The sequence below is a fragment of the Notolepis coatsorum genome, assembly GCF_963971535.1.
Source record: "Notolepis coatsorum genome assembly, chromosome: 11".
Lineage (NCBI taxonomy): Eukaryota > Metazoa > Chordata > Actinopteri > Aulopiformes > Paralepididae > Notolepis > Notolepis coatsorum.
Window position 1 is genome coordinate 59901953 of NC_140175.1, and position 19804 is coordinate 59921756.

The following is a 19804-nucleotide window of genomic DNA, read 5'->3' on the forward strand; positions in this document are numbered from 1 at the left end:
ACGTGTCGGACCGACGCAGTAAGGGGCAGCTGGCAAGACCATGCTACCCGGTCTGCACTACATATCAATGTGTTGGAATTGAAGGCAGTGCTTCTAGTCCTCAAACAGCTCGGCCAACATGTGATGGGCAAGCATGTTCTGATCAGGACGGACAGCACGATGTCGGCGTTGTATATCAACAGACAGGGAGGAGTACGCTCCCCCCGTCTCCGCCGGGGCGGCGGTCGAACTCTGGCTATGGCCGTCTCTCAATCTGCGCAGCCTGAAGGCTCTCCACACCCAGCAGGGAGAATGTGGGTGCAGATGTGATGTCGCGGGGCGGTCGCCACCCAGACGAGTGGGGACTACGTCCGGACGTAGTCAGGCAGGTCTGGGACCGATTCGGGGAGGCCGCGGTGGACCTGTTTGCAAGCAGTCAGTCCTACCAGTGCCCTCTGTGGTTCTCGGTCAGTCGGAAGGACAACCTCTCTCTGGGAGTGGATGCCTTCTCGATGTACCCGTGGCCGCCCGGGATTCTGTACGCATTCCCCCCCATACACCTGATAGCTCAGCTGTTGGAGCGGGTACGTCAGGAGCGCAGGACTTTGATCCTGGTCGCGCCGGACCGGGGCACAGCTGTGTGGTTCCCGGCCCTGATTCAGCTCTTGGTGGCCCCGCCGTGGCCTGTTCCGTGGTCACCGCGGGCCCTCTCTCCGGCACGCGGAACACTGTTTCTGCCTCCTGTTCTGGGGCAGCCTCTAATGGCTTGGCTGCTGAAAGGGTTAATCTGGAGGGGATGCGTCTTAACTCTACTGTGGTTAACACCATCCAGAACGCACACGCTCCGTCCACTACCACGGTTTACGCAGGGAAGTGGCGTATGGTTCGAGAGTGGAGGGCAGAACGCTGTTCAGCCACCCTCACGTGAGACGTTTCCTGCTTGGCGCATGGCGTCTCAAGCCTGTGGAACGTGCTCTGTCTCCGAGCTGGGACCTTCAACTGGTCCTGGAAAGGCTGTTGGGGGCCCCGTTTGAGCCTCTTGAGTAGGCGCCATTGGATTGACTGTCTTTCAAGACCACGTTCCTTCTGGCCATCACCTCCGCTAAACGCGTGGGTGAGCTGTGTGCGCTCTCGGTGCCGTCAGAGTGCCTGTCTATTCAGGCCGATAACAGTGCGACTCTGAGGCCTAATCCGGCCTTTGTGCCAAAGAATATCCGGAGCTCTTATCGCTCCAGGGATGTTGTGCTCCAGGCGTTTCACCCTCCTCCTCACGCTAGTGAGTTGGAGGCGAGCCTTCACCTGTTGTGTCCTGTCCGTGCGCTGATGGTTTACCTTAGTCGCATGCAGGATCTCAGGGCTACCGATCAACTGTTTGTTTGTTTGTTTGTTACGGTGGCTCTCACACAAGTAAGGCGCTGTCCAAGCAACGCCTGTCACATTGGTTATGCGAGGGCATTGCCCTCTGCTACACTTTGGCCGGACGGGTTCCCCCCGCAGGCGTCAGGGCACACTCCACTCGTGGAGTGGTGGCCTCCGCTGCCATGTTTGGGGGGGCCTCGGTGGAGGACATCTGCGCTGCGGCCTCCTGGTCCTCCCTGGGTCCTTTTGTTAGGTTTTACCTCATGGACATGACTGGGGGCTCTGTCTCCAAGGCAGTCCTGAGGGCCGGGACCTCTCCTGCACCCCGCCATCAGGTGGGCTAGCAGGTGTGTGTGGGTGTGGACCGCGGAGTGCTCTGTCACACGCGGTCCCGCTTGCACTGTGCGTTCTAGGGTGACAGGTTCCCTTTTTCGCACGTTGGTTGTAGTTGACTGCCTCCTCCCCCTCGTTAGGACGGGCGGGTGGACGGGACTCCCCTCCCCCCTGGTCAGGGGCTTATGGGCCCTCAGGGTGTGCATTTGATGTGGCCACGCGTCCGCTCTGCCCCTGTTGATCTCAATGGCAGAGCGAGACGTGAGCCAGATGTAATATAACAAAGGTTATCCTATAACCCTAGTTATATGAATACTGGCGGAGCGTCTCGCTCTTCAGCGCCCTGAGGACCCTTGGATGTTTTTCACGCATGGAATTCAGACTTGGGAGGGTGTACGCGTTCCTACAAAACACAGGAGTAGGCGTGGTCACGTGCAAGTGACGTGCATGTGTCACAGGTGGGGGTGTGTGTGTGTCTGTGTGTGCTGATGGACCTGCTTGACCCTGAGAGGAGGACACGCCCCAGTGATGGTCCTGTGAGGATCTGCATGCGTACCTGGCAGGGTGTCAGGCAAGTGCATATGCAATATATGTAGTTATGGTAATTTCCTATAGCCGTGCCGTGCTATGCTGTCCATTCTTCCCATGTCAGATGAAGTCCATGATGTTCCAGTGGGAGGAGAGGAGCCGTCCTACTGATGTGGTGATATGCGCTGGAGTAATTGATATCAGGCAAGTGCAGAACGGTAGCAGGTGTGTGTATTCATTGAGCGTGGGATCTACCCATGGGAGTTCCCTCTCTTACGCTGCAGGCGTGTGCCTCTGGAGGGAGCAGCAGATTGGCTGACAGGCGTGTAGGGGAGGCGCCATGAAGCCCCGGGAGATGGTCAAAGGGGAAATGTGTTCTTGACAGCAGCAGAATGAGAGTCGGGAGGTCGACACCGGAGGACGCCAAGCTGCTGGAATACTGGGACACGCAACTCTTTCTTTGTGCTTTTTTCCCAGTGGAAACCTTTCCTGTTGCCTACTGCTGTGGTCACCCTGCTGTTGAACGAGTGGAGCCTCAACCAAGAGATACATTATTGCAACGCTGCATGCCGTGAGTAAAAGGAATACAAACATATCAGAATGCGCGCATGACAAGCAAACCGGTTCCAGAGCGGTCAGTGGAGAAACAAACTAACTTTGATTTGGAATCGTGAATGATATTAACTGTGTCGAGCTGTGGATTATAAGAACGGCATTAATTCAAGTAACTAAGTAAACTGTGGACGATTGGAACGCAGTATCCTGGACACTTCTCCCTCTGTGAAACTGCCTCTCTCTTGTGTATCGAGAATACTATTGAAAGTGTGCATTGTGACTCTAAACCCACGCCCGTGGGACTTGGCTTTTGTCTGATTGTTCTCTCCCTTGCAGGCGGGAGGACATTACGATACGCCCTTGCTTGGAGTACACTAAATCCCCGTTGCAGACAGACCGTTTTTTTTGCCCGAAGGCGTGAGGGCCTGCGAGAGCGGGAGGGAAAGGAGACCTCCCGGTCCTCACCTTCGGGCCCCGGTCTTAACTATCTTTTTGTATGTTTGTAACCCAACGCTGCTACTGCCCAAACGTATAGGCTAGGACGTGGAGAGGAGCATTCTGGGGGGGGTTGACCTATAGTGCAGGGAGCGTCTCCGTTCTTAACTACCCTAGGCCTAAGGGCATGGTATTTTAGTTAGTCTAGTAAATTGCTATTTAAATACACTTATGAATTCATGTGCTATATATCATATTTTGTAATAAAGTGTTACCTATCGTATCTCAAACATTCTCTCCTTGTCTTGCTTGTGGTCTTGGGGAAATCTGGTATGGGATGATCAGCTGAGCTCTTTGGGAAAGTACACCCGTGCGCTTGCACCTCCTAGCTGTAGACTGGGGTACTTTCCATTGGGGTTCTGGTGACACATGTGTCAACTTTTTCACGTGTACAATATGTGCATGGAGATGATATCTCAATGGCAAAGCGAGACGCTCCGCCAGTATTCATATAACTAGGGTTATAGGATAACCTTCGTTACTTTAGGGTTAGGATCCTCCCCGGTGAACTGTATAGTGAAGTTACTCTAGGGTTAGCATCCTACCAGGTGAACTGTATAGTAAGGTTACTCTGGGGTTAGCATCCTCCCAGGTGAACTGTAGTGAAGTTACTCTAGGGTTAGCATCCTCCCAGGTGAACTATATAGTGAAGTTACTCTAGGGTTAGCATCCTCCCAGGTGAACTGTATAGTAAAGTTACTCTAGTCTAGGATTAGCATCCTCCCAGGTGAACACTATAGTGAAGTTACTCTAGGGTTAGCATCCTCCCAGGTGAACACTATAGTGAAGTTACTCTAGGGTTAGCATCCTCCCAGGTGAACTGTATAGTGAAGTTACTCTAGTCTAGGGTTAGCATCCTACCAGGTGAACTGTATAGTAAGGTTACTCAAGGGTTAGCATCCTACCAGGTGAACTGTATAATGAAGTTACTCTACGGTTAGCATCCTCCCAGGTGAACTCTAGTGAAGTTACTCTAGGGTTAGCATCCTCCCAGGTGAACTCTAGTGAAGTTACTCTAGGGTTGGCATCCTCCCAGGTAAACTCCAGTGTTCTAGTGTTAGAGTTAGCATCCTTTGGCTTTGATGGTGTAGTTTTATTAGGCTCCAGACATGGTTCTAATTACCACATTTCATGACGCTAGCTGTTTCCATTCCCCGTTGTCAGCCAAAGGGGGGGGGGGGGGGGGGGCAATGGAATTGTGTTTACAACATGACTACAAACTTCAGAATCACACTGATTGTGAAGTGTGTCTATCCTTTAAGTGCAGGCAGGCATCCTTTGTTTACTTTGGGCTTTTATAAAGGAATGGTGAATAAGAGTGGCCTGAGAACATGCAACATTTTGCCACTGTGTTCCTCAAATCTGATTAGATTTTAATGGAGTTGATGGTTTATTTGTTCCCTAATGGGCTGAACAAGTTTCCTGACCCCTGGTCCAAGGAAGACATTCAAAATGCACTGTACGATAAATTAACGTCTACATCAATCTGAAAGAGCTGTTTCTTAGTTGGTGAACGGCCTTTTGGATGTAAGAGATTGTCACATGACATCACCAATATAGTAATACACAGAGCATATAACTAAACTAACCTGTCTGTATTTGTCATCTTTCTTACATAAGTTCATTGAAATTAGGTCATGGAGAGGTGTACATATCACATTAGGTTTTCCACTTTGCTCTGCAGAAAACAACATTCTTTTTTCTCAAGTCGTAAAGTTATTTTTCTTTTTTTCCCCCACCACAGTGTAATGGCTTCCAGATGTGGATGCTTTCGGGTGTCGCTATGGAAACCGTTTTCTAGAACAAGACAGAGCTGTCGGTTCATCCTTCATGCCTGGCAGTCAGTCATTCTAGACCACGATTGAGGTTATCACTGCTGATCCAAAACAATTCAACTCTTCAGGAATGAACACAGACAACCTTATTTTCAAGATGGATGATCACAACATTCTTGAGATTCTACACTGGGTCTTTAATGGGGTTTATGGGTCTTCTGGCCGTGGAAGCTAGCCTTCTCAGCACACGAACGAACAACCACATAAACCTTCAATAAAAAAAACACCATAATTGGATTTATGAGTTGACTTTGTTTTTCTAAAGACCTTTGGCCTATATTGTTTGGGTCCTAAGTCTTATGTTGGACCTTCAATGTGTGAATTAACACACTAATGCTTTTCAAGAATACGGTTAGTGTTATTCTCATTCTTAAAATGGATGTTTTCTATGCAGATGTTATTACAATTAAAATGTTGCTGCCAGTCTCCTTTACCTTTGAGAGTTGTAGAAAACACAAGTGACAGAGAGCTGAAAGTGAGTGATGTGACCATGTCCAAACAGACCTCGGTCAGGATACAGCACAGTCGGCTCCAGCAGTGGTCTGGATTCAATTAAAACACCATATGATCTTTAGGCTTTTCCGCTGCCCCCAAAGCCCTTAAAAAAACCTCACACAACTGCAGCCCATATGTCGACCACAGAGTCCTTAGCACAGATCCCGGTATGTTCCTCTTATGAAAGACCTCTTGTGTCAGGCCTGGTCCCTGTGGTGACACCATAGTTCTGGTTAGCTCAGTCTAATTATGTCAGCACTGTGGCCAAAACACAGATTGTCTTTGTAAAATGTGCATACTGTGCATACAGATGTGCCTGATTTCTTGGACATTAATTTTGCTTAGTTGCAGTTGGCACAGTGCCAGTAGACACCTGCATAAATGTTTCTATGGATTAGGCCTAGATAATACTTTGAGACTGGAGGAGTCTGACAGAGACATATTAGACTGTCTGACTGGAGCGCTTGCATGACTTGGGTGGTATGGCTATGGTGACGCTAGTTGAAGCTGAATCCTTGACAAAAAAAGGTAATCTTCTGTGAGTTGTGTATAGACTCTCTTCATGTTCAAAATGGACAATGTTCTCAGTGTCTTAGCAAAACCAAGATTAAAACAGGGCAATGATTCCCTACGGGGAAAATCAATACAGCAATATATTGTGATATTTTGCGTGCCAATATTATATGGATACAGTGACGCAAAGTATAAATATTGAATGAAAAAAAAGTTTACTTGACAATCCCATTGTACTGCAATAAAAAAATATTGGAATGAGGTGAACAGGCTGAAAATGTTATATTTTTAGATAAAACAGATGATTTATGTATATTTCTATTGCAAATGTTAAAGGTTTTCCACTGGGGACATAATTTGCAGTTGAAAAAAGGTAATAAATCTCAATATATATATATATATATATATATATATTGTGATATTACAATATTGTGATATTGCAATATTGTGATTCTAGTATCGTAATAATATCATATCATGGGGCCTCTGGTGATTCCCACCCCTATACCTCCACACAAACATGCCTGCACATAAACACTGGCTGCAATAAACTACCTTAATCTAGTCATATAACTATGAATGAGATAGTGTAAAATAACTAAAGATGTATTCAACATATTAATACTGATACAAACAGATAAAAGAATATTACCCACTGTACATCGTTACACAATGTTTATTAATTTAGATACCCATATTATTGTGTATAAATCGTATCATATCAATTTTCCTCATGCAAAATCCAACAAAAACAATGCATTGTCTGCAGCACACAGTTTGTTGTTCAATAAGTGGGATGTTTGGGCGGTAGAGTTTGTTCAATAAGTGGGATGTTTGCTGAGGTAAGACAGTTTGTTGTTCAATAAGTGGGATGTTTGGGAGGTAAGACAGTTTGTTGTTCCATAAGTGGGATGTTTGGGAGGTAAGACAGTTTGTCCAATAAGTTGGCTGTTTTTGAGGTAAGAGTTTGTTCAATAAGTGGGATGTTTGGGAGGTAAGACAGTTTGTTGTTCAATAAGTGGAATGTTTGGGAGGTAAGACAATTTGTTGATCAATAAGTGGGATGTTTGGGAGGTAAGACAATATGTTGTTAAATAAGTGGGATGTTTGGGAGGTAAGACAGTTTGTTCAATAAGTGGGATGTTCGGGAGGTGACAGTTTGTTGTTCAATAAGTGGGATGTTCGGGAGGTAAGACAGTTTGTTGTTCAATAAGTGGGATGTAAGACAGTTTGTTGTTCAATAAGTGGGATGTTTGGGAGGTACTGTAAGACAGTTTGTTGTTCAATAAGTGGGATGTTTGGGAGGTAAGACAGTTTGTTGTTCAATAAGTGGAATGATTGGGAGGCAAGACAGTTTGTTGTTCAATAAGTGGGAGGTTTGGGAGGTAAGACACTGCTTTCTTCACTTTGCCCCTAAAGTGTTCAGACATTTGTAGGACATTATTTCACAAGAGATTTTGAGGATGGTGTTGATCAAATTGCAGAATAATATACTCAGCCTCAAAAGTCATAGACATTTGCATACAATGACACAATTTCTTTCTTGTGATCAAATTTACAATGACACCATTTTAAAGGACATGGCACGAGTATGATAATGTTGTCGATAATTAAATACAAGTAATTAGATACGAAAGTTATGGTACTTTAGATATCTAAATACATATCATGACTGTGGTGCTTTTAGATATCTAAATACATATCATGACTGTGGTGCCTTTAGATATCTAAATACATATCATGACCGTGGTGCTTTAGATATCTAAATACATATCATGACTGTGGTGCTTTTAGATATCTAAATACATATCATGACTGTGGTGCTTTTAGATATCTAAATACATATCATGACTGTGGTGCTTTCGATATTTAAATACATATCATGACCATGGTGCTTCCGATATATAAATACATACAGTATCATGACCATGGTGCTTTCGATATATAAATACATATCGTGACCGTGGATTCATTTGGAGGGATTGTTAGTTATAATGGGGTCTGTGTTTTGATGTATGGATATTGAGTATAACCCAACTCATGCTTATTGAGGCTCTTTTCAAGAAGAAACAGGAGTATATCACTTTGTACTTCAATCTCATGTCATTCATACAGATATAACTTATACTTTAACTTTAAAGATCTCACAGTAATATCAATATCCGCTCAGCTATAGTTGTTTCTCCTGAGTTGAATTTGAGAAACATGAGGAAAATTACCAACACTCTTCTCTCTTTCTATCATACATGCACACTCTCTCTAGCCTTCAACGTGTACACACATACATATGCATACACACAGTCCAATTATTGTTGTATACTCTCCTTCTGTATAAAATGTACTTTGTAAGCTCACCATTCTACAGAGACATGGGCTAGGGCCATGCTGTAACCTATTGGTCTCTCCATGTTGCAACATGTCATTATGTCAGTAAACTGTCAAAAACTCTCAAATCAATGACTTTGTCCGCCTCTGGTCAAGTTATTCCACATCAATGTGAACATTTTTAATTTAGGTATGGAACAGATCTCTTTCTTGTCTAGGAGAAGCACATGTGTTATAAATTAGATCTTGTCTTGGATTTTGCTTTCCTTTTGCTTGGGAAATCTTCTAGGATGTGTACATTGTATTATTAACCAGTTGAATGGATTATACTGTGAATTCTTTATCAACAATCGGGAAGCCATCCTCTCGTCAACTTGATATTCTGATTTATTGGAGGTCTCAATCCTGTGAATTATAAGATGTGTGATCACGTGTAACTCAACGAGCAAGGCACTAACACTGCCAGGGTTAGGGGGCTACCCATACTTAAAATAAATGCACGCAGGGAAATGAAAGGCACTTACTGTAATATAAAGGTATGCACCAAATGGCATAGTATAAGTGTCATTGTGAAAAGGCTAGCTTTCAGACTGAGGAGGCATCATTGCAACCTTCTGCTCTGTTTTAGTTTTTGTGTCTGAGTGTCCTTCCTTGCCCCTTTTCCTTGGAGGTTTTTTAATGGGTGTCTTCTTGACTGTGTCTGCTTTCCCCCCTCTTCCGGAGTCCTCTCTCTCGGGACCCTTGGCTTCCTTGGACGGTGTATCAGACATGGATCCGCCGCCGGATGTTACCGCCTTCCCAGCCCGGCGTTGAGTCTTTTGGGGTGGAGACGGCTTCTTTTTCTGGGCTTGGATGTGTGACATGCCACTCTCCTTGCCGCCCGTTCCCTCGCTCCTACTCAGACTCTGAGTCTTCGCCTTCAGTTGTGCAGCCAACAGTTGAGCTGCCTCTGAGTTTTTGTGTGGCTGGAGAGCCTCCGTATTGAACGAGCTGGGACCCTTCTGCGGTTCTGCGGTAGAGTCTTTGGAATTCGCAGCCTTCCTGTCGGCGTGAAAGCTGCTTATCTGCCTGAGGACGTTCTGAACTGCCCCGTTGATGTGTCCCAGGGGCATCAGACTGGCTCTGTTTCTCCAAGGCTTTCTGGTGTCCCCTGAGGTGCTGGCTTCCTCTACGCCTGCGGACTCCTGATGACTCACAGATCTGTGTTTGCTGCCTTTCTTCCGAGAGGTTTTCCCCTCCTCTACAGCGGTCTCTGGCTGACCAGTCTGATTGGGACTGGACCCGTGGATCCAAGAGACTTTAGGCTTGGTAGCGGGGTCTGGTGGACGTGGTTTCACCTTCTCCAACACTTTAGGCTTCCCATTGTCTTTACTGTTGCTTGTCCCTTCATCGGTGGCCGGCTCCTTGTTGAGCTGACGTGCCAGGGGTTGGGAGGTGCTGCTGGCAGACTCTGAGCCACTGTAGGACCCCTCCTCACCCTCAGAGGCCTTGTGGCACGGCAGCAGCTGCCTGCTGGCTGGGGTGGGCTCAGCTGTGGGAATGTCTTCAGGCAGGGTTTCAACCTCAGAGACATCGTCATCGTCTGTTAATAATGTGGTTTCTGTCGTATTCACTCTGTCTCCTGTCTTTTTGATTTTTTCAACAGATTCTGGAAAGAGAAAAAAAGACAGCTCTATTTTTATTTATTATTATAAATATTTTGTATCTAAGGGTGGGGCTAGGGGGTGGCTACTTGGGCTCAAGCCCAGAATTTTTTCTGAAAAGCCCCGAATCTACTTAAAAAAATTAAAATATATATATATATATTTTTTTTTGACAATTAATCATTGTTACATGAAAATATGTTTGCACCAGATTTAGCAGAAGCTAATTTCCATCTGTAGTCTATCCAGCTGCTAACTGTATTTGAGTGAGTTAAGTCTTGGTGTTATGGTAGACTCAGACCTAAGCTTTAAATCACAATCAACAAGTTGACAAAAACATAATTCTTCCACCTTAGAAACATAGCTAAAGTACGGCCATTTATAAATCAAAAGGACGCTGAAAACCAGATCCATGCCTTTATCTCAAGCCGACTCGACTACTGTAATGCACTCCTTACCGGCCCCCCGAAAAAATAAGATGATAACTATTTTATTGCAATGCACTATTGCATTATTTTATTCTATTTTACTAACTATTTTATTGCACTGCACTATTTTACTTTGTATCAGTGATAATCAAACCGTAAACAAAGAGGCCTATTACAACAGTTTACTGTTACTGTTGAAAGGCCAGCGCCTTTTAACATGGGGATACTGGCTGTGTTTGCAGGCCTAAAGCTATATTATATCTATGGCTCTAATAATAAGGTCGATTGTCATTGAGTTTCTTCCGGTCAAGATGCAAAAAACAGATAATTTTTCCATCCATACATTTCCGTTTTATACCGTTGTGAATATGAGTGTAGTTTCAGGGCGGTCTGGTGTCATTTCCAAAATGCTCCGTAATGGCCAGCAACGTGTATTCTAGTAAACGCGTTATCGTTTATTCCCTGGACTAGCTACGGTTCTCAAATCAAATTTAGATTATCTGTATTATGTTTCATCATGATGCATGCAGGATGCATGAAGGGGGAGGGGGCGCCCCTCCGTGCTTTGATCGCAACCAACAGAACACGCCACACACACACACCACACACACACATGCCCCGATCAGCATGACGGAATTTTTGGATCAACGCAATATTGATACCATATAGTCCTTACCTTGACCAGGATCTGTCCCGAAAAGAATATTCCACACATCTGATCGCCATTCCAAGTACTGATGTCGATCAAGGTGCCAACGTAATCCAGCATTGAACATGAACCCAACCCTCGTCGATGCATGCGTTATAAGCGTTTGGCTTGACCGAGTAGTTAGACTCCGCCTGCAGGCCACAGCTCGGCCCAGACACCAAGCCACATCGTTTCAAATGGAGTGCAATAGCGGCCGAAAGGCGTTAGGCGGCGGTATTTAGACTTTTGAGATCTCAGACCCATCCCCAGTGATAACACAGGCTGCCGGCATGTTTTTATGAATGGAAATATCTAATAAAAGAAACAACGATGAAAACCCGACTATACTCTGGTTTTCGGGGGTCCTGGCGCTCAACGTTCGGCGAGTTAACCCTAGATCTTAGATCCTAATATGAAAAACCATGTGATTTAATGTTCTATGTCTTACCTTGACTTTGTCTATTTTGCTGCTATCTATTTTATGCTTTATGTCTGCACTTTATGCATTGCTCTTGATCTGCCAATGTTGTGCTCATTTTATGCCTGTCTTTTTTTACTGCTGTGAAGCACGTTGAGCTGCAATTCTTGTATGAAAGGGGCTGTTGAAGTCAGAGGTTCTAGGTAGGATTGTTATTAACTGTCTAACTGTATATATAACTGTTTCCACTAGAGGGCGCTCTAGGCGGAGCCAAGACACCACCAGGTGGCGAGTATAAATAGATATGTCTCCTCCTACTCGATCTCTCTTCCCCCACCTACCTCTCACGAGGAGGACTCATGTGTTATTGCTCCTATCATGTGAATAAATAAACCACGCAGATTAAAGGCTGAAGATAGAAACCATGCCTCTTGACCACATTATTGTCGCCCTATAGCCTGATTCTGTCAACAGATTATGGGCCCAGATCACGCCGGGGGCGAAATAATAAGGGTAGCAAGTTTAGCTAAAGTATAGGCTAGGTTAGCACCGGGAGTACCGCGTGGCTAGACGCTAGGCCAACAGGAGCGAAAACTACGCCCACCATCAAAGAGCAACATGAAAGCCAAGAAGTCTCCCAGGAGGGTCAAGAAGATAGCAGCCGGGAGTCCCAGGAAGGTAGCAGCCAAGAGCCCCGAGGAGGCGGCACCGGGGGAGACGGAGCATGCAGAGCACAACGAAGGCCAAAGACAAAGGCAGAGAAAGCCTGGAGGTATTGAGAGAGCATTACATCGGGCGAGGAAGACCCCGAGTCATGGCCCTCTACACAGCACTGACGACCCTGAGAAAGGGGCACACCGAGACGGTGACCGAATACGTCAACAGAGCGGAGCAAATTGAGGAGTGCTGGAGAAGCACCAAGCGATGGGCTAATGATGGCGATGATGATGAGAGGACTACCGGAGCTGTACAAACCGTTCACACTCCTGGTAACACACGGTTCAGCGGACATGACGCTGAGACAGTTCAAGGCCAAGCTAAGAAACTTCGAGGCCTCAGAAGATACCCACCCAGCCGCCGCGGAGGCGAGAGAGAGGGTGTTGAAGGCCCGAGCGACGCCAACGGAAAAGAGGAGGCCCACGACGGAGCTGGCGTGTTGGCGATGCGGAGAGAAAGGCCATCGGAGAAGTAACTGCACAAGGACTGTCTGGTGTGGCTTCTGTAGATCCACGCGGCATGCAGGCAGAGCATGCATGAAGAAACGCGACCAGGGTGCGCGACACGCGCATGGACAAGATGGCGGCGATGGTCGGCGTGAAACGGATCGAGGCAACGCCTGGAGAGTAGCGGAACGAGAGGGCTTCATCCCCAGGGCGCAGACGGCATACGTCACCAGGCAAACGCAGCTGCAACAGGCCCAAAGGAAGGGACTGATCGTGGACACAGGTGCGTCGTCCCACATCATCAACGCCAGGAGTCGGTTCAAGAACTTTGACAGAACTTTCCGCCCGGAGAGACACAGCATGGAGCTGGCAGACGGAAAGCGCACCTACGGGCTGGCGAAAGAGAGAGGAGACGCACAGGTATGCCTCACGGACAGCGGGGGGCGCCGGCGTACAGTGACGTTAAAGAACGCTCTCTATGTAACATCGTTCCCACAAGGACTATTCTCTGTAATAGCTGCTACTGCGAACGGTGCCAGAGTGTTCTTCATTGAAGGTAAAAATGTTCTTGTAGAGCCCAACAGTACGCAATTTGACATAGAGGTGTATCAGAGAATGTATTACCTGAAAACAGAGTGTAATGACAATGATATGTGTAAAGTAACCGCCAGCCACGATATTCAGACATGGCATGAGATTATGGGTCATTGTAATTACGAGGATTTACTGAAACTGCAAGCAGTGACAGAGGGCATGCACATTGAAGGTGAAAAGCGTAGACCTGATAAAGAATGTGTTGTGTGCATAAAGGGGAAGTTTGCTCAATTGAGAAACAGAAATCCCACAGAAAAAGTAAAGGTACCCCTTGCGTTGGTTAACACAGATCTTGCCAGTCCAGTAAGATATGAGTCCATAGGAGGATTTAGATATGTACAGTCTTTTACAGACGTGTGCACAGGGGCAGTGTTTGTTTACTTTCTTAAAGCAAAAAGTGACACACTCCAGGCCACGGAAAAATTCCTGGCGGACAAAGCCCCTTATGGTAACGTGAGATGTTTGAGGTCCGACAACGGAACCAAATTCACAAACAGAGAGTTCCAATCACTGTTGAGGAGGAACAGGATAAGACACAAGACGTCATGTCCATATTCCCCACACCAGAACGGAGTGGCAGAGAGAGAATGGCGCACTCTTTTCGAGATGGCTAGGTGTAAGCTAGTAGATAGTAACTTACCTAAGAGCCTATGGCACTATGCGGTGCAAGAAGCCGCTTACACCAGAAACAGGTGCTTTAATAAGCACACGGGCACCACCCCGTATACAGCACTGACAGGAAAGAAGTGTAATCTAGCAAGAATGCACCGATTTGGATCAGTGTGTTATGCGTACATGCAGGACAGAGGAAAGCTCGAGTCCAGATGTGAAAAAGGACTCTTTGTAGGGCATGACAAGGGAAGCCCCGCTTTCCTGGTTTATTATCCCGGTAAAGGGGGAGTGCAGAAACACAGGCTAGTCAAGTTTGTCACAAAGACAACATGTGAGGGCGAGGAGCCAGAGCTGGACTCCAGAGTAAGGTGTGTAGAAACAGAGACACATCAGCCCAGTGTACTTAACACGGTCGTGCAGGCAGACAGTCAGCCACCCCCAGAGGGCGATGACGAGAAGCACCCGAGGGTGACGTCAAGTCCCCCAAGCAGTGGGAGGTATCCCTCAAGGGAACACAGACCCCCAAAGTATCTGACAGACTATGCTCGGAAAGGGAGTGACGAGGAGGACAGTACACCCACCACCGTTGATTACTACTACAGGGTAGTTAGTGGGGTACCTCAGACCTTTAAAGAGGCCATAGTGTCCCCTGAATCAAGTAAATGGGAGAGAATGGATGAGGAGATGAGGTCCCTAGAGGACAACCACACCTTCACGCTAACCAAGTTACCAGAGGGCAGACAGACAGTGGGAGGAAAATGGGTGTATTCAATCAAGGAGGGTATTGAAGGCCACGATAAGTACAAAGCGAGGTTTGTAGCTAAGGGTTACAGTCAGAGGGAGGGATAGACTACGGTGTAACATTCTCCCCCACAGCCAATCTGACCAGTATAAGGGTAGTGGTGCAGAAAGCAGCTGAGGACAATTTAATTCTACATCAGATGGATGTGAAAACAGCCTATCTGCACACACCATCTGCACACACATCTGGACAAGAGGAAGGGGAACTATGTGAGAATGCTGTTCATCGACTACAGCTCAGCATTCAATACCATAGTCCCCTCCAAACTCATAGCCAAGCTCAGGGACCTGGGCTTGAACTATGACCTGTGCCAGTGGGTCCTGGACTTCCTGACGGGCAGACCCCAGGTGGTAAGAGCCGGCAACTGCACCTCCTCATCCATCACGCTCAACATAGGGGCCCCCCAGGGCTGTGTTCTGAGCCCCCTCCTCTACTCCCTGTACACACATGACTGCGTAGCACAGCGGAACAACAACACCATCATCAAATTTGCTGATGACACAGTAGTGGTGGGCCTGATCTCTGCCAACGACGAAAGGGCCTACCTGGAAGAGGTAGAGAACCTGTCACAGTGGTGTCAGGAGAACTGCCTCTCCCTGAACGTCAGCAAAACAAAAGAGATGATTGTGGACTTCAGGAGGTCGGGGGTCAAGGACTACAGCCCCCTCAGCATCGACGGGGCACCAGTTGAGAGAGTGAACAGTTTCAAGTACCTCGGAGCCCACATATCCGAGGACTTGACATGGACCACACACATTGACAGTGTTGTGAAGAAGGCACGACAACGCCTCTACTTCCTCAGGCGCCTAAGGAAGTTCCAAGTCAGTCAGAAGATCCTTAGGAACTTCTACTCATGTACAATAGAGAGCATCCTGACCGGCAACATCACCTCCTGGTTTGGGAATAGCACTGCACAAGACCGTAGCAGACTACAAAGAGTGACACGTTCAGCCGAACGCACAATTAGAGGGGGGCTTCCCACCCTCCAGAACATTTACAACAAGCGGTGCAAGGGGAAGGCTAAGAGAATTATTAAGGACTCGAGCCACCCGAACAACTGCCTCTTTGAACTGCTGCCGTCAGGCAAGCGATACCGGAGTCTTATGGCGAGCACAGAAAGACTCAGAAGGAGCTTCTATCCCCAGGCCATCAGGCTGCTAAACGAACAATAATCGCTAAACGAACAATAATCACTATGCAACAACCATCAAATGCACACAGCACACACACCCACACGCACACACACACTCACTCAAACAAACAACACACTGCAGCACCCACTCTCCACACTTTAGATCACACAAACACACTTACACTTTATATTTATTGATAAAGGATTTGCACTACAACTCGTACACCTACTGTGAATTGTACCTAAACTGCACCTCGTCCATTTATGCCTTGCACTATATAGTATTGTATATTAGTACACTGCACAGTATTGTATATTGTATGGTAACTACGTCTACGAACATTGTACATATGTCTAAACTGAACACTGTGACCTCTTTTTTTTCTTCTAATTTTTACTATGTTTTTATTTCATACTTATCTTGTCATGCACAGTCTCTGGAGCGCAACAGTAAGAAGCATTTTGTACAAAAGTATTCTGTACTTCTGTATGACAACTATTAAAGAAACTTGAAACCCATAGATAGGGAGATATACATGGAACAACCTGAGGGTTACGAAAAGAAAGGGGAGAAGCTAGTGTGTAAGCTGGAAAAATCCATTTACGGCCTGAAACAGTCTGGGCGAAATTGGAACGAGATGCTTCATACATGCCTTATCGAAGATCACTTCCTACAGAACCCAGTAGACCCCTGTGTTTACTAGAGGGAGTCAGAGGAGTAGAGCTGATCAGAGCAGCAGACAACACCAGAAGCCTAGCACAGGTGGAAGAGATGCTCTCCACCAGATTCAAAATGAAAGACCTTGGGAGGTTAAAGCATTTCTAGGTATGGACTTTGAACAGTCTGCCAATTGTGTAAAAATATCCCAGAAGAGATATGTGGAAAAGATCCTGAAACGTTTCGACATGCAAGAATGTAGATCAAGGGAAACACCATGTGATCAAAAACTAGACTATCAGGAGGATGCTCAGAAACTGACTGATTTAACAACATGTACCTGCCCTGACCTATGTTTTGTAGTGAGTAAACTGTCACAGCATTTCGCTGACCCCACATTTCGCTTTACACAATTCCTGTGAGTCTATGGAACACCTCTGTAATTATTATTTTTTTTATTCATTATTTTGTATTTCTAATCAAGTCCTCAAAAACAGCATTTTTCTACCTCAAGATCTTAAGCCGTTTTGAGCCTGGGCTCCAACCACTGTGTGCAGCTCATCATATACCTGATGCCACACAGCCACATTATCATGCAGCGGTGTCTCTCTGACATCACAAATCAGCACATTTTCAGATGACTCAGTTCAGTGAGGGTGAATATTGTGAGAGGAGAATTGGAAGAATGTGCCAATATGAGAATTAGAGACATAGATCATATTAATATAAGTTCACATAGCTAGGAAACAATGCTAAACACTCAAAAAGGCCATTTATCCGCACAGAGAAACAAAGCCGACGGAGGGATGGCAATTCCAAATTGTTTCCACTATTTTAAGGCGTACACTTTAAGACCACTGACAACCTGGTTTGAACCCCAAGCATCAGTATCCTGGATAAATTTAGAAGTAAATATAGTAGCACCACAGAGACTGCAGGACATAGTATACACCAAAATATCAATTAAGCAATGAGAACTGAAATTTGGCCCCATAATTACACATGCGATCCGGATATGGCGTGAAACACAAAAAAAATATTCTAACCCACATAAATGGCATAATCATACTCCCCTATTCAATAACAATGCACTCCTGATTAGAAAACGACCTATAAGATTCCCTAGATGGGAAAAGCAAGGCATACATACATTAGGAGATGTTTTCAACAAACAGGGTATTTGTAGCTATGATGAAATAGAAAAAAAAATTTATCTCACCGGTTCCACATATCTTTTTTACGCACAATTATTGTTATGTTTGAAGTCTCACGGTGTTCCATTAAGGATACCAATTGCACACCACAGATACCACAAATTTTTCTATGAAAGAGAGACATCGAGAGGTTTTGTATCAGATTTTTATCATCAATTACTAACGGCCTCGTATGAAACCCTCCACCTAGACTCTATTTGGAGGAGGGATATACCAGACCTGGAAATAGATTTTGAGTGGCAAGAAGCCTGGGCAAATGTTCGACTTGCATCAAGGAACCCGGACCATCAACAAATCAATCTTAACTATATCCATAGGACATACTTGACTCCTATAAGACTGAATAGAATGGGTCTTAAACAAGACTACACATGCTCCTTATGTACAAATGGGGACGAGGGGACATTTATGCACATGTACTGGGACTGCCCACCAGTTAAGATATTCTGGAAAGAAGTGACCCAGCAATTATCAAATCTCTTAACTCTGAATATACCTGTACACCCCTCTGTATTACTGCTGAATGATGTTTTTGAGTATGCAGTACATCCACAGCTAAAGAGATTGGTTTTATCTGGTATTACAGTGGCTAAAAAACTGATAGCATCACGATGGATTCAACCGGAAAAAATTTGCCGAAAGGTCTGGATTCTTACATATCTCGATGTGATTTATCTAGAAATATCTACAGCAAGAATTTTGGGTCTCAATGAATCCAAATTGACAATGTGGTTAGAAGTGGTGGAGAAAATAAAAGCTAGCATATAATGGTAGTGTCTGGTTAAGAGCGAATGAGAATGGATGGATTATCCATTGGGGGGTCCAGGGTGGGGGGTGCGAGCAAGAGCATATGTGTGTAGGGGAATAGATAGCAGGTATTAGGGGCATATCTTGTATAAGACATTTATTTAAACAGTGATTTAATTTGATGTGCACTGTTAACAATGCTTGTATATCTAATCGTGTGTTGTCATGTTTGTTTATGTGTTTGTTTAAAAAATAATAATTAAAAAAAAAGGCCATTTATAAGATAGTTCCCCTTTAAAGGTACAGCAGACAGACAACTGTGTTTCAGAAAGAGCAGCGAGGGTCTAGGACTTAAAGCCTACAGTGATGCAGACTGGGCAGCTGACACCACAGATAGAAGGAGTACCACCGGATATTGTGTGAGTTTGAACGCAGACAGCTCACTGGTTTCGTGGAAAACAAAGAAGCAGCCCACCGTGGCTTTATCAACTTGTGAAGCCGAATATATGGCTCTAGCTATTACCATACAGGAGTGTATTTATCTGGAACAACTGCTCGAAGGGATGGATACCTATGTATATAAGAAGACTATTGTTTTATGAGGACAACCAGGGAACCATTGCGATTGCTAGAAACCCTGTGTGCCGACAGAGATGTAAACATGTCGATATAAAATACCATTTCATCAGATCTGTCATCAGAGAAGAAAGGATGACACTGATGTATTGTCCAACGGACGACATGGTAGCAGACGCTATGACGAAACCTGCTTCCAAATTGAAAGTGAAGAGATTTGCAGAGGCCATGTTTGGTGTGTAGATATTGACTGCCATATTCTTTTGATGTTTTTGGAGTATATTATTTCCTTTGTAAAATGTCTTTCGAAGAAGTTACCCAGTATGCTAATACAAACCTAAGTGGGAGTGTTGAAGTCAGAGGTTCTAGGTAGGATTGTTATTAACTGTCTAACTGTATATATAACTGTTTCCACTAGAGGGCGCTCATGGCGGAGCTACTCAAGACACCACCAGGTGGCAAGTATAAATAGATATGTCTCCTCCTACTCGATCTCTCTTCCCCCACCTACCTCTCACGAGGACTCATGTGTTATTGCTCCTATCATGTGAATAAATAAACCACGCCAATTAAAGGCTGAAGATAGAAACCATGACTCTTGACCACATTATTGTCGCCCTATAGCCTGATTCTGTCAACAGGTGCTATACAAACACAGTCTATTATTATTATTATTATTATTATTATTATTATTATTATTATTATTATTATT

General features: G+C 45.4%; 1 protein-coding gene across 2 annotated transcripts in view; it reads right to left on the reverse strand.

The window, feature by feature from the left end:
- Nucleotides 1-6758: 6758 nt before the first annotated feature.
- The window catches only part of LOC311237405 (scavenger receptor class F member 2-like), a 69414-nt gene continuing 56368 nt past the window's right edge, over nt 6759-19804 (reverse strand). For both annotated transcript variants that reach the window (XM_084325260.1, XM_084325261.1), the window contains exon 11: nt 6759-10065. In XM_084325260.1, the coding sequence (XP_084181386.1) occupies nt 8996-10065 (1070 nt within the window). In that variant the 3' untranslated portion in view covers nt 6759-8995. The remainder of the gene's footprint in view (nt 10066-19804) is intronic.